Genomic DNA, 19117 nt, shown 5'->3' with positions numbered 1-19117 from the left:
CTACAGGCTCCCACCACCACACCCGGCTAATTTTTTGTATTTTTAGTAAAGACGGGGTTTCACCGTGTTAGCCAGGATGATCTTGATCTCCTGACCTGATGATCTGCCCGCCTTGGCCTCCCAAAGTGCTGGGATTACAGGTGTGAGCCACCGTGCCCGGCCTGATTTTTTTTTTCTGTTACCTCAATCTATTACAGCTGATAGTTTTAAAGCATAATAAAAATAAATTGCCAGAATAATGAAATTTTTAAAATGAAGACACACAAAACACAAGTACATATTTTTATTATTAGATTCAACAGATAAGCCTAACCCTGAAAATTCCTGTAATAGTTTATAAATGTTTATTTTCGGTTTCGGTACTTACCTTGTCATGGACTGGTGACAGATGGCTTATGGACCATCAGCAGACCATAGTTTAAGGAGCAGTGCTGTCGCCTAGGAGCCAATTAGAAGCAGAAAAAAAAGGGATATGAGGTGAGGGTTTGTGTCTCATGTATATGGTCATTTAATCCTCTTGGTTTTGGCATAGTGCCTACACTCTCCCCTGTGCCTCATCTCCCCTAAAACAAAGATTCTGTTTTACCCACTATAGAGAGTAAGCCTCTAGACTTCTGTAGTGGGGAAACAACAGTAACCGATAGCATGATAGAGTGGGGAAGAGAATCTTAGCATCTAACTAAAAGTCAACCAGCTTTCTCCAAATTTCTTTCTGTTTTAGCCTCCCCCTCCCTCCTTCCTCTCATTTCAGAGTTGCTTGGTGCTGCCAGTTCTTAGGCCTCGTAAAGATTCAGAATGTAAAATGTGTTAGTTCCTAGCTTTCCCAACTGTCTGCAGGGTCATTTATCTGCTTTTCAGTATCCAAAATTTTGTTGCTATTGCTTCCTCTTCTGTTTTCCATTGTGAATTTTGCTGTAAGGGATTCTAAATATTTGATGTCACAGGTGTTCTTTTTCTCCATCCAGTCTTTTCTGCTTTCTTAACTATATTAATAACAATGTTTATATTCATTTCTGTGTTGTAGGTTATATTGTTCACAGATATTTCTTCTATATTACATTTTTTTGGTTTTCTTTGTGATTTAAATTTGAATTTGCTGAAGTATTTACTCAAAACTTTTTTCCTCAAAGAGTACATATGTAGTATGTTTTCTGAATCTTTGCATATCTAAAATTGTGCTTTTCCCTCACATATGGGAGCTTTTCTGGACGTGAAATTAATCTTGGGTTACCTCAGAACTCTATATAAATGTTATTCCATTGTCTTCTCATGTTTAGAGTTGTGAATAAAATGTCTGATTAATATTGGTGTCTGGGCCGGGCGCAGTGGCTCACGGCTGTAATCTGAGCACTTTGGGAGGCTGAGACGGGCAGATCACGAGGTCAGGAGATCAAGACCATCCTGGCTAACACAGTGAAACCCCGTCCATCTCTACTAAAAATACCAAAAAAAAAAAAAGGTTAACCAGGCATGGTGGTGGGCTCCTGTAGTCCCAGCTACTCGGGAGGCTGACACAGGAGAATGGTGTGAACCTGGGAGGCAGAGCTTGCAGTGAGCCGAGATTGCACCACTGCACTCCAGCCTGGGCGACAGAGTGAGACTCCATTTCAAAAAAAAAAAAAAAAATTGGTGTCTGATTAAAGGTGGTGTTGCTGATGAAAAATCCCTTTTTTTAAGGTAACTATCACCACCTTTTTGGATAGCATTTCATTTTTATCTTTTAAGCTAAAAATTTTTACAAGAATAAGTTGTAGATACTGAGCTTGTAATCTTGCCTGGTATTTGGAGAGCGTTTGATTTTACAAATTCAGATCTTTTTGGAAAAAAAAAACCCTAGGTACAATTTTTTCTCATTTTCAAAATCATTATTCCTCCTGCATCTGCTTTGTTCTCTCTTTTATGACAGTCAGTATGCTCTTTTTTTCAATATGCTAAATCTTACTGAGATTGCTAGTTATGACCTGATTTTTTTTTAAGTTTTCTCTTTTTTTTATTGCAGCACCTTTCTTTTTTTTTTGAGACAGAGTCTCACTCTGTCACCCAGCCTGGAGTGCAGTGGCGTGATCTTGGCTCACTGCAGTCTCTACCTCCACGTCCCAGGTTCAAACAATTCTTGAGCCTCAGCTTCCTGAGGAGCTGCGATTGCAGGCACCCAACACCATGCCTAATTTTTGTATTTTTAGTAGAGACGGGGTTTCACCATGTTGGCCAGGCTGGTCTCGAACTCCTGACCTCAGGTGATCCGCCCCGCTCGGCCTCCCAAAGTGCTGGGATTACAGGTGTGAGCCAGCACGCCCAGTCTTACTGCAGTAACTTTCATTATGGTCACTGCTGGATGGGAGAACAGGGGAGAGGTTTCTCTGAGGGTTCAGATTATTTTCTCTTTTTAGAGCTGCTGCATCCAGTGATGTTTCTGCCTGCTTATCTTTTTTGTTGGCATTGGTGGTTGAGATGAATTCCTAAATAATACACCAAGATTTTCTCAGTGTTTTTGTTAGGAGAAGGGGAAGTTGAGGGTTAACCACATTTATTTTTCTTACAGTGTAGAGATAATTGAGTTATGTGGCGAAAGGACAGGGCTCTTAAACAGAGGAAGATAGCCATGGGTGTAGGAAGATTCGTCTTTGGTCAAAAATAATATCCTCTTTACATCTCTCCTGACAGTTGGTGCTAGCAATCCCCTACTCTGGCCTCTGGACCTAGCTTGAAGTTCTGGATTCATTTCCTTCTTCCTTGTACCTCAGCCTGAGCCTTCTGTCACCCAAAGGGCTCCAGCTGGTTTTTCACTCAGGCCTCACTTTATCTTCCAAGGTATGTTTAGGGGAAGGAGTAGGCAGAATTATGTCTCTCACTTCCTTACTTGGGCATAATGGGCAGATCCTCATTGAATACTGATTGGATGAATGTTCCTAGTGAACTCCCTCTTTAAAAATGGTGGTTGGCAGTGGGTCGTCATTTGTTTTTACTCCCCTCTCACCAGACTGTTTCCTGTCAGACACCTTGTCATATGTATATGGAATGTTTTTCTAGTACCCAGCCATTTTGTAGGAGTTTTTAAATTATATTTTTTGGTTGTTCCAGTGGGCAGTTAGGAGAAGGAGGAAGTCAGATATTTTCAGTTGCCATGTTCGTATAGGAAACTACAGATTATTTTAATACTTTTACAAAATTGTATTATTTCAAGACTTTCTGAGATGTTGGTCAAGTCTTATGCTGTAATAATACATATATAGAAGGCAGTAGTTTAAATAGCACATTTAAAACCAGTAATCTGGGCTGGACATTGTGGCACACACCTATAATCCCAACACTTTGGGAGGCCAAGGCAAGTGGATCGCTTGAGCTCAGAAGTTCAACACCAGCCTGGGCAACATGGCAAAACCTCATCTATGCAGAAAAATACAAAAATCAGTGGACTGTGATGGTGTATACCTGTATTCCCTGTTACTTGGGAGGCTGAAGTGGGAGGATTACTTGAGCCCGGGAGGTTGAGGCTGCAGTGAGCTGAGATCAGCCACTGCACTCCAGCCTGGGCAACAGCGAGACCCTGTCTCAAAATAAATAATAAATAAATAAATAAATAAAACCAGCAATCTTTGTTGGTGGGTAGAGATTGGACTGTAGTAAAAAGAGCATTAGCTCATAGGTTGGAGGATTACAACTGTAATAAAATTTTTCTTTTTTTATGTTGAGACGTTCACAACATGCCAACATTTTTTGTCCATACGTGGCAACCTTAGTATAAATTGCTGTCAGATATCATGTTTGTGTATTAGTCAGAGTTCTCCAGAGATGCAGAACCAATAAGATACATACACAGTCATACCTTGTTTAACAATGGGAATATGTTCTGAGAAATGAGTCATGAGGTTATTTTGTCATTGCGTGAACATCAGAGTGTACTTACACAAACCTAGATGATAAACGTGTTACACACTTAGGCTGTATGGTATAGCCTGTTGCTTCTAGGCTACCTGTATAGCGTAGTACTGTACTGAATAGTGTAGGCAAATGTAACACAGTGATGAGTATTTATGTATCTAAATGTAGAAAAGATGCAGCAAAATTACAGTATTATAATCTCATGGGACCACGTTTGTTTATTTGGTTCATTGTTGACCAAAACATAATTATGCAGCATGTGACTGTATATAGATTGATTGATAGATATATAAATACATGAGAGGGGATTTATTAGGGGAATTGACTCATGTGATTATGGAGGCTGAGAAATCCTGTAACAGGTTGTCTGCAAACTAGAGACCCTGGGATGCTGGTAGTATGATTCAGTCCAAGTCCAAACCCCTCAGAACCAGAGAACCCGATGGTCCAATTCTCAGTCTGAGGTTAAAGGCCTGACTAAAGCAGGGCTGCTGGTCTAAGTCCTGGAGTCCTAAGGCTAGAGAGCCTGGAGTTCTGATGCCCAAGGGCAGGAGGAAGAGAGTATCCCTTGCTCCAAGAGAGAGGCAGGGGAAATCCTTTTCTCTCCTTTTTTGTTCTGTCAAGGCCCCTGGCCGATTGGATGGTGCCCACCCACACTGAGGCAAATCTGCCCCACTCAATCTACTGACTCACATCCTGGTCTCTGGAAACACCCTCACAGACAAACCCAGAAGTAATGTTTTACTGGTTTTCTAGGTATTCCTTAATCCAGTCAAGTTGATACCTAAAATTAACCATCACGGATTGCTTCCCCATGCAACAAGTTGAACATAATTGAAGACATAATAGACTCTCTAGAGAAACTTAAAATTTGAGGGCAAATAACAAACCCAAACTACCTAAAATATAAACTCCTCTAATGCCATATTGTATATGCCATACATTAAATACAAAAAAGATTGACATTCAGCTTTATTTAACAGTTACCAAGCTTAAGTAAGAGCTAAGTGGATTTCTTAATAAGATGGCCTCTTTTATCCTTATTGTTATGCCATTTTTTTGACTTACAAAAATGTTCCCAATGAAGCTCTTGAACCTCTTGTATTTGAAGTTGAAACTAGTGAAAACACATGAAAACCCGAGTAGCGCAGAACAGGTTTCAAATGTGAAATAGGACATAAGCAGTGTAAATACTGAGTTTCCATCTCCTAGGCATCTAAAATCTTTTGATACTCAGAAACAGAAAAAGTATATATTACATTTTAATAATCCTATTCTCAAGGTCTAAGTGAGGCATTATTAGAGAAGGAAGCCAAAGCTGTCTGTTATGTTTTATTTCACAACCATTTTGACTCCTGAGTCACATATTAGAGTATCTTATGAGATTAGACAGTTTGATTTCCTACCTCTTCATATATTCCATTTCCCCACTCTTGCCCTAGTCCCTGAAGGAGAACTGAACACATGATTTAGTAATACTGTTTTCTTTTTAATCAACTCATATAATTCTTTCTACACCCAGCCTGGGCAACATGGCGAAACCTCATGTCTACAAAAAATACAGAACATTAGTTGGGTATAGTGGCGCACGCCTGTAGTCCCTGCTGCTCTCGGGAGGCTGAGGTGGGAGGATCACCTGAGCCTCAGAGGTCAAGCCTGCAGTGAGCCGTGATGGTGTCACTGCACTACAGCCTGAGCGACAGAGTGAGACCCTGTCATCAATCTTTTCTTTCTCTTTCTCTGTTTCTTTCTTCCTTTCCTTTCTTCTTGCGTTTCTTTCTTTCTTCTCCCTCCCTCCTTCCTTCCTTTCTTTTCTTTTTTTTCCTTCCATCCTTTCTTCTTTTCTTTTTTTTTTCTTTTCTTTTCTCTTGACAAAGCGGTGAGATAAAACCTGACTGTTGGATTGTAGAGCCTTCAATTAGTGTCTAGTTCATTCTCCTAGAAAGACAAGTGCTCTGCTTGGCTAGTCATTCTGAAATCATCTGTAAGCCCCATCTTAGTTTAAGAATAGCTGTCAGATAATAATTCTCAGCCTTTTCTCCTGGTTTCCTGACAGTTCCAGTTACTTTTTCAGCTTTTCTTCTTTTAGGGCCCTAAAAATCCTTTGTGAGGCCTTCATCTTGTATTACCTTTTCTTTGTAATACTAAAGTTTTATGACAAACATCCCATTCTGGATTCACATTTTACTGTATTAGTCATGGCATGTAAAACAATTCAATAATTGGTACCCTTCTGATTAATTTATTGTAGATCTCTTAATATGTAAGTAATTCAACTTTTAATCATTCCCTCAGTAAAGGATTTCTAAAACAGTAAAGTTCGTAGGTATTTAGATTAATTGAAGTTTAAAGCTGAGACCTTTGGATAGACATTATGGATGAGGAGCTTAATGTGATTTGTACTATGTTTTGTTTAGCTTATCTGATTTTGTCTTCATATATACATATACATATATATATATAAAGCACAAAATTAAAAACGTAATTTTTCTAATAATACAGTTTGATATATTAATGACTGAACCTTCAGTATTCAGATTCCTGTCTCAGCAATATATTGTTATGTCCCATACATGGTAATCACATAGAGTAATAGTGGTAGCTGTGATTTATATAGCACTTTAAAGGATATTTTTACATATATTTTCTCATTTTGTCTTCACAACAACCTTGTGAAAGACATAGGGGAAGTACTAATTTTTCCCCCCATTTTACAGATGAAAGAACTGAGACACAGAGGTTGAGACTTGTCTAAAGTAACATGACCAGTAAGTGCTTGAATTAATGCAGGTAGGTAGTGATGGGTATGTTCTAATCTGCCAAGGTCTTTTCGTTGCTGTCATCTGGCTTGAGTTCTAAGGATATAAATTCACATAGCCAAAATGGTAGGGAACCAGAAAGGTAATGAGTAGATGGACTTTAGGACTACACTAAGGAAATGGTGCCGCTGTTCTTTTTAATTTCTTCCTTTTTGTTCTTTTTGTTTGGTTTCTAACCTGTTAGTAATGATAAGCAGATACCGTCTTTGGTTGTTTCTGTTAGATGAATGAAGCTTTTGTTTTAACTATAGATTATCCCTGAGGAACTAAGGAAATAGAAAATCTGGAGAGAAGTCTGTTGGGATTCTTACAGGGAATAGCTATTAGATAACTAAGCAAATGAAAAAGTTAATAGTATATGGATAAACCACATGTGTGTAATTGGAACTTTTTAGGATTCTAAGATTTTTAAAATCTTGTTTAAAAACTGTATTATCACCTTAATATAAAAATCTTAGCGCTTGAGCGTACTTACCCAACTGTGGTTTTCTTTAGATGAGGAAACTGAGGTCCAGAGAAGTTGAAGCTTTCCCAAGGTCACACAGCAGAGCTGGAACTAGAGCTTGCATTTCCTGACTTCCAGATTAGTGTTATTTTTACTTCAAACTATTACTTCTTGGTAAGCTGTTCTTAAAATACTTAACAAGTCTTTTGTATATTTAATTTATGTTTTTGATTAACATTCCTACTTTATGCCAAAATGAACTTACAGATACGAAATTTACTATTATTTTTGTGATGAGAATTTCAATTCTTTGTTTAATTTTAGGTGAGTTATTGTGGGAAAAATCCTGTATATTGAAGATGTCTCTACACAGTATCGTTTCCTGTTTAAATTACAGATAACTTCAAGAGTTTTCAGAAAAAAAGAAATTGGGACTTTTTTGGTTAAATCATGCCATCTGAACAGAAACAGTTATTTTGTGATGAAAAACAAACTACTTTAAAAAAAGATCATGATGTGAAAAATGAGATAGTTGATAGGTCGATACCTAAACCGAAAATTTCAGAAAGTATTCATTATGAACTAAAAAATGTGAAAATTGATTTGCCAAAAATAAATATTCCAAATGAAGTCCTATTGAAACATGAAGTTGACAAATACAGAAGATTATTTCAGAGTAAACAGCAGACTGCAAGAAAATCTATCAGTATAAAGACTGTAAGCTGTGTAGAGGAGTGTACATTGCTTCATAAGTCTGAGAGAGCTGAAGAAGAGGGTATAAAAATGTCTGCAAAAATACTCAATTTCAGCTGTTTAAAATGCCGAGACAACACTCGATATAGCCCAAATGATTTGCAGAAACACTTTCAAATGTGGCACCATGGCGAATTACCTTCATATCCTTGTGAAATGTGCAACTTTTCAGCAAATGACTTTCAGGTATTTAAACAACACAGACGAACCCATAGAAGCACTTTAGTAAAATGTGACATTTGTAACAATGAGAGTGTATATACTTTACTGAACTTGACAAAGCATTTCACATCCACACATTGTGTTAATGGTAATTTTCAATGTGAAAAGTGTAAGTTCTCCACCCAGGATGTTGGCACATTTGTTCAGCACATTCATAGACATAATGAAATTCATTATAAGTGTGGTAAATGTCATCATGTATGTTTTACCAAAGGAGAGCTTCAGAAGCACCTTCATGTTCATTCTGGTACTTTTCCCTTCACTTGTCAATATTGTAGCTATGGTGCCACCAGGAGAGAACACCTTGTAAGACATGTTATAACTTTGCACAAAGAACATTTATATGCAAAAGAAAAACTGGAAAAAGATAAGTATGAAAAAAGAATGGCAAAGACTTCTGCAGGACTTAAGCTAATACTGAAAAGATATAAAATAGGTGCATCAAGGAAGACATTCTGGAAACGTAAGAAAATTAACAGTGGAAGTGACAGAAGTATAGAAAAGAACACTCAAGTGCTTAAGAAAATGAACAAAACACAGACTAAATCTGAAGACCAGAGCCATGTTGTTCAAGAGCATTTAAGTGAGGAAAAGGATGAAAGACGACACCGTGAGAATAATGATAAAGCCCCTGAATCAGAGTCAGAGAAGCCAACTCCTCTGTCCACTGGGCAAGGTAATAGAGCTGAAGAGGGACCAAACGCTAGTTCAGGTTTCATGAAGACTGCTGTACTAGGATCTACACTGTTAATGCTGAAAAGTAATAAATTAGCAGTTCCCCCTAACTATAGTGCTAAGTTTATGGGCTTCAAGATGATGGATGGAAGACAGCATATTGTATTAAAATTGGTGCCTATCAAACAAAATGTATGTTCACCAGGCTCACACTCAGGTGCTGCAAAGGACAGTACTGCTAATTTGCAGCCCCAGACTTTGGACACTAATGGATTCTTAACAGGAGTAACAACTGAGTTAAATGACACAGTTTATATGAAAGCAACTACTCCATTTTCATGTTCATCTTCTATACTTTCAGGGAAAGCAAGTTCAGAAAAAGAAATGACTTTGATATCTCAAAGGAATAATATGCTTCAAACAATGGATTATGAGAAAAGTGTATCTTCTTTGTCAGCAACGTCAGAATTGGTTACAGCATCAGTGAATTTGACCACAAAATTTGAAACAAGAGATAATATTGACTTCTGGGGAAATCATCTCACTCAGAGTCACCCCGAGGTATTAGGTACCACCATTAAAAGTCCAGATAAAGTCAACTGTGTTGCCAAACCAAATGCATACAACAGTGGAGATATGCATAATTATTGCATTAATTATGGCAACTCTGAATTACCTGTTGAATCCTCCAACCAAGGATCATTACCTTTTCATAATTACTCAAAAGTGAATAATTCCAATAAACGTCGTAGGTTTTCAGGAACAGCAGTGTATGAAAACCCTCAAAGAGAATCTTCATCCAGCAAAACAGTTGTCCAACAACCAATTAGTGAATCATTTTTATCACTAGTGAGGCAGGAGAGCTCAAAACCAGATAGCCTGTTAGCATCTATTAGCCTTTTAAATGATAAAGATGGAACTTTAAAAGCAAAATCTGAAATTGAAGAACAGTATGTTTTAGAAAAAGGACAAAACATTGATGGACAAAACCTGTACAGTAATGAAAATCAAAATTTAGAGTGTGCGACTGAAAAATCTAAATGGGAAGACTTTTCTAATGTCAATTCCCCTATGATGCCTAGAATCACATCTGTTTTCTCTCTCCAGAGCAAACAGGCATCAGAATTTCTGCCACCTGAAGTAAACCAGTTGCTTCAGGATGTACTGAAAATAAAACCTGATGTAAAACAAGACTCTAGTAACACTCCAAATAAAGGCCTGCCACTTCATTGTGACCAGTCATTTCAAAAACATGAGGGAGAAGGCAAAATTGTTGAATCTTCGAAAGATTTCAAAGTGCAAGGCATCTTCCCGGTTCCACCTGGCAGTGTGGGTATTAATGTGCCTACAAATGACTTGAATTTGAAATCTGGAAAAGAAAAACAAGTGTCATCAATGCCACAAGATGTGAGAGATTCAGAGAAGATGCCTAGAATTTCAGGTTTTGGCACATTACTTAAGACTCAGTCAGATGCGATAATAACACAGCAGCTTGTAAAAGACAAACTACGAGCCACTACACAAAATTTAGGTTCTTTTTATATGCAGAGTCCACTTTTAAATTCAGAACAAAAAAAAACTATAATTCTTCAGGCATCAAAAGGATTTTTAATACCATTGAATATTACTAACAAGCCTGGGCTACCGGTTATTCCTGGAAACACACTTCCATTGGTTAATTCACAAGGTATCCCTGCTTCTCTTGTTGTAAACAAGAAACCTGGGATGATTTTAACACTTAATAATGGGAAACTTGAAGGTGTTTCTGCTGTCAAAACCGAGGGTGCCCAAGCTCGTGGAACTATGACTAAGGAGCCTTGCAAAACACCTATTTTGAAGGTAGAACCAAACAATAATTGTCTTACACCTGGACTGTGTTCCAGCATTGGCAGTTGTTTGAGCATGAAAAGTAGCTCAGAAAATACTTTGCCATTAAAAGGCCCTTACATTTTAAAACCAACGAGTTCTGTGAAAGCTGTTCTTCTTCCTAACGTGCTATCTGAGCAACAGAGCACTAAGTTGAATATCTCCGATTCAGTAAAACAGCAGAATGAGATTTTTTCAAAACCACCTCTTTATACCTTCTTGCCTGATGGCAAACAAGCTGTTTTTTTAAAGTGTGTGATGCCAAATAAAACTGAGCTGCTTAAGCCCAAATTAGTCCAAAATAGTACTTATCAAAATATACAGCCAAAGAAACCTGAAGGAACACCACAAAGAATATTGCTGAAAATTTTTAACCCTGTTTTAAATGTGACTGCTGCTAATAATCTGTCAGTAAGCAACTCTGCATCCTCATTGCAAAAAGACAACGTACCATCTCATCAGATTATAGGAGGAGAGCAGAAAGAGCCAGAATCTTCTAGAGATGCCTTACCCTTCTTACTAGATGACTTAATGCCAGCAAATGAAATTGTGATAACTTCTACTGCAACATGCCCAGAATCTTCTGAGGAACCAATATGTGTCAGTGACTGTTCAGAGTCCAGGGTATTAAGGTGTAAAACAAATTGTACAATTGAGAGGAACTTCAATAGAAAAAAGACTTCCAAAAAATTTTTTTCAAAAACAAAAACTCATGAAAGTAAAGACTCTGAAACTGCCTTTGTATCTAGAAACAGAAACTGTAAACGAAAGTGTAGGGATAGTTACCAAGAACCTCCAAGAAGAAAAGCAACATTGCATAGAAAGTGTAAAGAAAAGGCGAAACCTGAAGATGTCCGTGAAACATTTGGATTTAGCAGACCTAGGCTTTCAAAAGATTCCATCAGAACTTTGCGGCTTTTCCCTTTTAGTTCTAAACAGCTTGTGAAATGTCCTAGGAGAAACCAACCAGTTGTAGTTTTGAATCATCCTGACGCAGATGCACCAGAAGTAGTAAGTGTAATGAAAACTATTGCTAAATTTAATGGACATGTACTTAAGGTTTCATTGTCAAAAAGAACTATAAATGCTTTACTGAAACCAGTTTGTTATAACCCTCCTAAAACAACTTATGATGATTTTTCCAAGAGGCACAAAACATTTAAACCTGTTAGTTCTGTGAAAGAAAGATTTGTGCTAAAATTAACACTCAAAAAGACAAGCAAAAACAATTATCAGATTGTGAAGACTACCTCTGAAAATATTTTGAAGGCTAAATTTAACTGTTGGTTTTGTGGTAGAGTATTTGACAATCAGGATACTTGGGCTGGTCATGGGCAGAGACATTTAATGGAAGCTACTCGGGATTGGAACATGTTAGAATAGTTTACCATAATTACCAAGGAAAAGAAAAGTAAAATTACCTTAGAAGAAAACAATGGGTTGAATTACCATAATGCAGACATTTTCTACTTCATTATAGTACCTGAAATCAAACATTTTAAAAGTTGATTATATTTCTGTGGAAGAGTAAAAGTTGTATGTATGATATTTGAAAATGCTATCCCTGCACTCAAAAGTTTTGAAAGAAACTAATCACAGCACAGAAGTACCTTGATTTAATTTTTTAAACATGTGTTCTTGGGAAGTTAGGGCTAAAGAAAATTTTGATAAAACAATTTTCCCACTTTAGTTCTTTAGTGACTCTTAGTAGAGGGTAATGGCTGACACCCCCATTCTCTCTCTTCTTCCACCAGCCTTATGCATCTAAGTGTAGCTGGAGATGGAGAGCTCTTTCATCATAGAACTGAAGGAGTTTCTCACATTTGTGAACATACTTTGAGAGAGCTTGGGTAAAGAAGTCACTCTATATCTGCTAAATATAGTTATTTTGAAGGGTATTAGGCTCCTTGAAAGTACATTTAACTCACTACAGTTACACCTCATACAATGCTTGAAGAGTTTTTGGCAAGTACATTTTTTTTCCAGTTGAACTCTGTCACTTGTTAGAGATTGGGAACACTCTCCCAAGGTGATTTTCTTTTTCTAAATGACTATGTCAAACGTTGCAGTAGATGGGCAGCTTCAAGAGAAGAATTTAAACTCTTTGTCTCATTGAAAGTTTGGTTAAAGAACTTGAACATAGTTCTGAATTTGATTATATTCTCTGATGATCCTCTTGCACAGAACTATGCTTATCTCATTTGTTTGTCCTCCATAAACAAATGGCCATTTTTTTCTTCTTGGTTCCCATCCCTTTAAAAAGAATGGAACGTAGGAACACTTCCAAGGGAGTGGCTTTTCTTGAAAGTTAAAATTTTTTACCAAAACAGTATTTTGAAGCAAGATCATATTTTTGTCTGTATTCACTTTATTATTTGAACATGTCCAAATTAGGACAAAGCATTTCTGTTAGCTACTTCTCAGTGTGAGTGACAACCCAAAACATATATACAGGTTGTTGGCATTTGAAAAAGGAAGCATCAATAGTGGACCCAGAGGCAGTGCATAAAACCTTAGGATAGATTCCTAAGGGATATGCCCAACAGAGTTTTAAAATGGATGTTTTCATGATGACAACAGAATCATAGATTTAGATTTTTCACTTTGTAAGTTTGGATCAAATTTTGTTGGATCTTTGGATAATGGAGTTCTTGTGTTAAAAAATTACGTGCTATATGATTTTTTGTTAACATTGTTACAAGTGTTAATGACATTTTCATTAATTGGATGAAAACTTCAGGGCTTCTTTTCTGTATATAACAAATTAAGTCTGTACATATTTTTGTACCTTTTATGTAAATTTTGCACAGAAAGTTTTGGCATAAGTTTATTTTCTTTCAGTTTAGTTCAGTGCATGCACTAATAAAACTGGTTGTTTAATTTAAAAGGAATATATAAGACTTTACCCATGTTATTTTCTTGGTTTTTATTTCAGATGTAGCTTTTGTTTTTGAGGTAAATTCATTCTTCAGGGATTGAACACTATTGTTAGCAAGTGCCTAAAAAAGATGTGAAACAGTTTACATATGTCAGCTGTAACAGTAGGTCCCAAATGGGCCCATTCCCCTAATAGTTTTATTTTAAAGAAAGCCATACATAGAATGCTTCAAGCTATCTTGCTATGCACATTATACTTGTACTGTTTTGTGCAGTTGTCTACTTTCTTAGTGAAGTATTTTTTGTATAAAATGTTAGAATTGTGTTTCTTAAATTGAGCCTAAGAATGGAGTTAATTGGAAATATACAGTATATATTAATAATGTATATGGTGTTTAAAGAATGGTAAGCATTGTTAATTTCTGTAATGAACATTTTCAATTAAATTTATCTTGTTTGTGTTTACACAAGAATTTTTTTACTGTGCTAAAATCTAATGGAAATTTTATTCTCTAGGAAATACAGATTTTAAAGTGTATGTGTTTTTTCAATGCTCGTTAACTATACAAGATAGATAAAGTGTGGGATTTTTTTTTCTTCCCAAAATCATAGATGATATATTGTTTAAGAAAGGTAACATATACCATAATTTTACTATGGTTATGCTGGCAAGATAAGCCATAGAGTGGCTTATAGTCTTCAGTACCCTAACAGCAATAAAATTAAAATGCTGTGTTTGTTACATATAGATCTGTTATGAGGCATTACCTGCTGTAAATAGCGAGGAGAGAGAAGAAACTTTCCTGCTAATATTCACAGCACTATAAAATTACATTTCAGAATAGCCATATCAGGAAAATAATGTCGAGATATGTACTTCTTGCCTTAAAGTTTCAACAGCCATTTAAAGTAAGCTTTGTGCTCCAGATATTCTAGTTGGAACTTTTTCTGATTTTGTTAACTTAGGTTATTCTGAGGGAGGCAAACCTGCTTAGAGCTTCATTATTGCCATTGCAGAAAATCCAAAACAAAAGCCTATATCCTTTATTTTATTTTTATTTTTTTTTTTTGTGGCTTTCCAAAGAGGGCTTTCTGAAGTATATTCAGTAGTTCAAGGTTCTTATTATAATTGAAGAGTTAGTTTTAGTTTTGCAGTTGAATTTCTGGGTCAGGAATTTGTTTTATTTTTTCCAGTTTGTCCATCTCCACTGAAGTGGGTTTCTCACTATTTGGCAAGTACTTAAAAAACATAATTCACTTTTCAAAGAATTTATCTTGTTAAGTATTCAGTAACACAAATTGAAATGTAATAGTTTTTTTAATGGAAAATATTTTCATTGAGGGATTAGCAAATTTTTTCAATAAAAGGTCAGATAAATAAGCTTCGTAGGCCTTCTAGTTTCTGTCCTAACTACTCAATTCTCATAATGCAGAAAAAACCATAGACAATATATAAATGAATTAGTGTGGCTATGTTTTAATAAAACAATTTACAAAAACAGGAAGTGGGCTGAATTTGGCCCACCAGACATAGTTTACCAACTGTTGCTTGAATTCCCTAGAGTCTGCTTTCAGAATGGGATTTTTATTTAAAAAATACAAGCTTGGTAAGTTTCATGATGTACCTCACCTGTGTAAAAGAGCTACAAAGTACGAACTAAAATGTATGTATATAAAGTTTCCAGTATAGATGTATTTGTATAACAACGAAGAGACTGTAAATGTAATGAAAATGGTTAGTGGGTAAAATAGGTCATTTGTGTGCTAAGAGTAGTGCAACTTATGAAGGGATTAAAAATGAGATAGCGCAGAAATGCTGTGAGAATTTATGTCCAGGTTAGATGGGAAAAGGACTTAGATATTCTTTTAGTGATTTGAAATAGCTGTTAAGAAAAAGTAATAGAAGTTCTTGGGATGGGAGAAAATGGAGGTGAATTAAAAACAGAATATTACATATTAATTCCATACAGCTTATCTTGACTTTTTAAAAATAAGATTCCTTTTCACCGTTGACATCTACTTCCTTCCTTAACTTTCTTAACAAAGCCATTTGGGGCATTGGCTCTGTTCTTTGCCTTAGCAACTTGTTAGGATCCCGGCTGTCAGCATACTACCTTGACCCATTGGGGATCTCATCTAGCAAAACTTACTGGGGGGATTTTTCAGGGTGGTATTTGTTGCTAGTTAGCAGAGTATGGCATTAGTGGAAACTTTTCCCTGTAATGGAGAGTTGAAATGGTTGAGTTTGATGTTTGTTAATTTATGTATGCCTCTCTTAATAACTGGAGAATTGAGAAGTAATTAGTATCTTGGAGGAAGTATTTCATGAAGTCATCTTTGAGGTGCTTTTTGACTAGTTTAACAAAGCTTCTGTTAATGCCTCCAAATTTAGGAATCTTTTTAAAACAAGAATAATTGTTACAAGAGTGGAAACTTTCAAGTAAATAGTGTGGAAAAAATATAATGTACGTCAATTTTAGAAGTCATGAATTTAGGAGATGCCAAGAATGTGCTTAATTTAAATACTTATTCCTAGTAAAGACATTGCTAATGTGTTAAAATAAGAATTTTTCCATATACTTTAAAGTGCTTAAACCAAAAGTGAGGGTTATGTTTGTGTGGCAACTCTTGAAATACATCTTTCAATTAAGAAGTGAAATGTTGCCTGCGATCATCAATTACATCATAAGCTATTGCTAATGTCAAAGAATAGGAAAGCAAAATGAAAGTTAAATTTGGGAGAGAGACCAAAATACTCTTGTAGATGACTTGCTTTTAATATCTTGAAAGTTTAAAGGAGTACACTGAAAATTAGTTACTTTCCTGAACAATTAACAGTAATCAACTGGGAAACAATAAAAGAAGACCCATTTATTTACTTTGTGAGATGGAGTCTCACTCTGTTCCCCAGGCTGGAGTGCAGTGGCGCAGTCTTGGCTCACTGCAGCCTCTGCCTCCCGGGTTCAAGTGCCGCTCCTGTAGTGGGATTGCAGGTGCCCACCACGATGCCCAGCTAATTTTCATATTTTTAGTAGCGATGGGATTTCACCATGTTGGCTAGGCTGGTCTCGAACTCCTGACCTCAAGTGATCCACCTGCCTTGACCTCCCAAAGTGCTGGGATTATAGGCGTGAGCCACCACGCCCAGCCAATAAGACCCATGTATAATAAGAGGCACAAAATAATACAAGCCTGCCAAAAAACAACCACCACCAAAAAAAAACCAGACACCAAACCAAACCTGTAAGATGTAACTGGGAGATACATAGTATTTCTGAGTGGAAGACTAAATATACCCGCTTGGCAGGTTACATTTTTAGAACTTTGTCCCCCACCCCCATTACCCTCTTCCTCCAACAGAGCTGCTCTACAGGGAGGATTGTGGTTTGGGCATTCACTGAAGAGCTGATTTCCCATTCTTTCTATCCTCCAGCTGTTCCATAGCATAAAGGTACAGAGGTTCTGTTCAGTGGAGGGTTGGAGTAAGCTTCAAAAACTGAACACATCATTACAAGAGGCCTGAATTAGGGTTTTTCAGAGATACAGAACCAATATAAGAGGGCATGTCTTGAGGGAATTAGGTTATGTAATTATGGAGGCTAGGAAGTCCCACACTAGGCTGTCTGCAAGCTAGAGACGTAGTGATGGTGGTAGCATGACTCAGTCGAAGTCCAGAAGCCTCAGAACCAGGAAAACTGATGGTGTAACTCTCAGACTGAGGTAGAAGGCCTGAGAACCAAGGAGCCACGGGTGTAAGTCCTCGAACCCAAAGGCCTGAAAGCCTGGAGTTCTGATGTCCAAGGGCATGAGAATAAAGCTGTCTCATCTCCTGGGGTATGGGGTTAGGCATGGGGGGAGAAGATTAGGGGAGAGAGAATTAGCTTTTTCTCTTTTCCTTCTGTCCAGGCTCCTAGCTGTTTGGATTGTGCCTCAATGACATTGAGGGCAAATCTTCCCCATTCAGTCTAATGGCTCACATGCCAGTCTCTGAAAACACCCTCACAGACACACCCAGAAATAATGTTTCACCAGTTCTCTAGGTATTCCTTAATCCATTCAAGTTGACACTGAAAATTAACTGTCACAAGGCCTGACTTTATTTGTAACAGACTTCAGAGTATTGTAGAAAACAGTAGAGCAATCAGTAACAGTGGAGGTTAAACAGTTGCCAGGTCATTCCAATAGATAACCAGAAGCTTAAAGAAAGGATCAAGGAGGCCAGGCGCAGTGGCTCACGCCTGTAATCCCAGCACTTTGGGAGGCCGAGGCGGGCGGATCACAAGGTCAGGAGATCAAGACCATCCTGGCTAACACGGTGAAACTGCATCTCTACTAAAAATAGCCAGGCGTGGCAACGTGCACCTGTAGTCCCAGCTACTCGAGAGGCTGAGGCAGGAGGATGGCGTGAACCAGGGAGGCAGAACTTGCAGTGAGCTGAGATCACGCCACTGCACTCCAGCCTAGGTGACAGAGCGAGACTCTGTCTCAAAAAAAAAGAAGAAAGGATCAGGGAAAGAGACAAAGGACCTAGATAAAACTACAGACATCGCTTGTGATCAGGAAGACTGTGCATGCTGAAGGCTGCCATCTCAGAGGAGTGACCAGAGAGAACTTCTAAACTACAAGTTCCTGGCCAAATGCAGGGCAAACTTGTAAACTCCCTAAGTAGTGAAAGCAGTCTTCAAGCCATACATTAATTAGTCAAGCCAAGTCACTAAGGGAAGATGATCAGTATGCAGAGATCTGTGTTACCTAAAATGGCCAGTTTCAACACAAAAATTGAGATATGCAAAGAAACAGGAAATTATGTGTCGTATATGACAGAGAAATGTAGGAAGTATAAAGTTGTTTTGAGGGATACTAAATTTAGGATAAATGCTAAGCAGCTGTTATATGTTCAAAAGGCTGGGTGCAGTGGTTCATGCCTGTAATGCCAGCAGTTTGGGAGGCTGAGGTGGGTGGATCGCTTGAGGCCAGGAGTTTGAGACCAGCCTGGCCAAAATGGTGAAACCCCGTCTCTACTAAAAATAAATTGGCCAAGCGTGGTGGTGGGCGCCTGTAGTCCCAGCTACTCAGGAGGCTGAGGCAGGAGAATCGCTTGAACTCAGAGAGATTGCAGTGAGCCAAGATCGCGCCATTGCTGTCCAGCCTGGGAGACAGCGAGACTCCACCTCAAAATAAGTAAACCCAAAGAACTAAAGGAAGCCAGATGTAAAGAATTAAGGAAAGTATTCTAATGTCTCACCAAGTAGAGAACATAGAGATAGAAATTTTTTTTAAAGAACTAAATGAAAATTCTGGAGTTGAAAAGTACAATAACTACAATTTTGAAAGTTACGAGAAAGGCTCAATACTAGATTTGAGCTGGCAGAAGAAAGAATCAACAAACCTGCAGATAGACTGATAGAGGTTATGCAATCTGAAACAGAAACATAAGTTTGAAGAAAAAGTGTTCCTCACATTGTGTACACAAAAATTAACTCAAAATGGATCATAGACCTAAATACAAGCAAAAACTGTAAAACTCTTACAAAAAATGTAAGTAAATATTTGTGATAATTCTCTAGGCAAAGCTTTC

The 19117-nt window shown here is 37.4% G+C and overlaps 1 protein-coding gene across 37 annotated transcripts in view; it reads left to right on the top strand.

Moving 5' to 3' along the window:
• The window catches only part of ZNF518A (zinc finger protein 518A), a 75205-nt gene that overhangs the window by 19427 nt on the left and 36661 nt on the right, over positions 1-19117 (top strand). For 12 of the 37 annotated variants that reach the window (XR_010118080.1, XM_063628691.1, XM_063628642.1 and 9 more), the window contains 4 exons: positions 2665-2811; positions 6600-6650; positions 7197-7320; positions 7471-14077. Coding sequence is in view for 36 of the 37 variants with exons in the window: in XM_063628691.1 (XP_063484761.1) it covers positions 7597-12045 (4449 nt within the window). In the remaining variant the exon portion in view is untranslated. Of the gene's footprint in view, positions 1-2664; positions 2812-6599; positions 6673-7196; positions 7321-7470; positions 14078-19117 lie in introns of those variants that run through there. The other 25 variants (XM_063628706.1, XM_063628663.1, XM_063628644.1 and 22 more) reach the window with 6 other exon arrangements.

Source organism: Symphalangus syndactylus, chromosome 2, assembly GCF_028878055.3.
Source record: "Symphalangus syndactylus isolate Jambi chromosome 2, NHGRI_mSymSyn1-v2.1_pri, whole genome shotgun sequence".
Taxonomy (NCBI): domain Eukaryota; kingdom Metazoa; phylum Chordata; class Mammalia; order Primates; family Hylobatidae; genus Symphalangus; species Symphalangus syndactylus.
The sequence above is the reverse complement of the archived record's forward strand: the minus strand, read 5'-3'. Positions and strand labels throughout refer to the sequence as shown.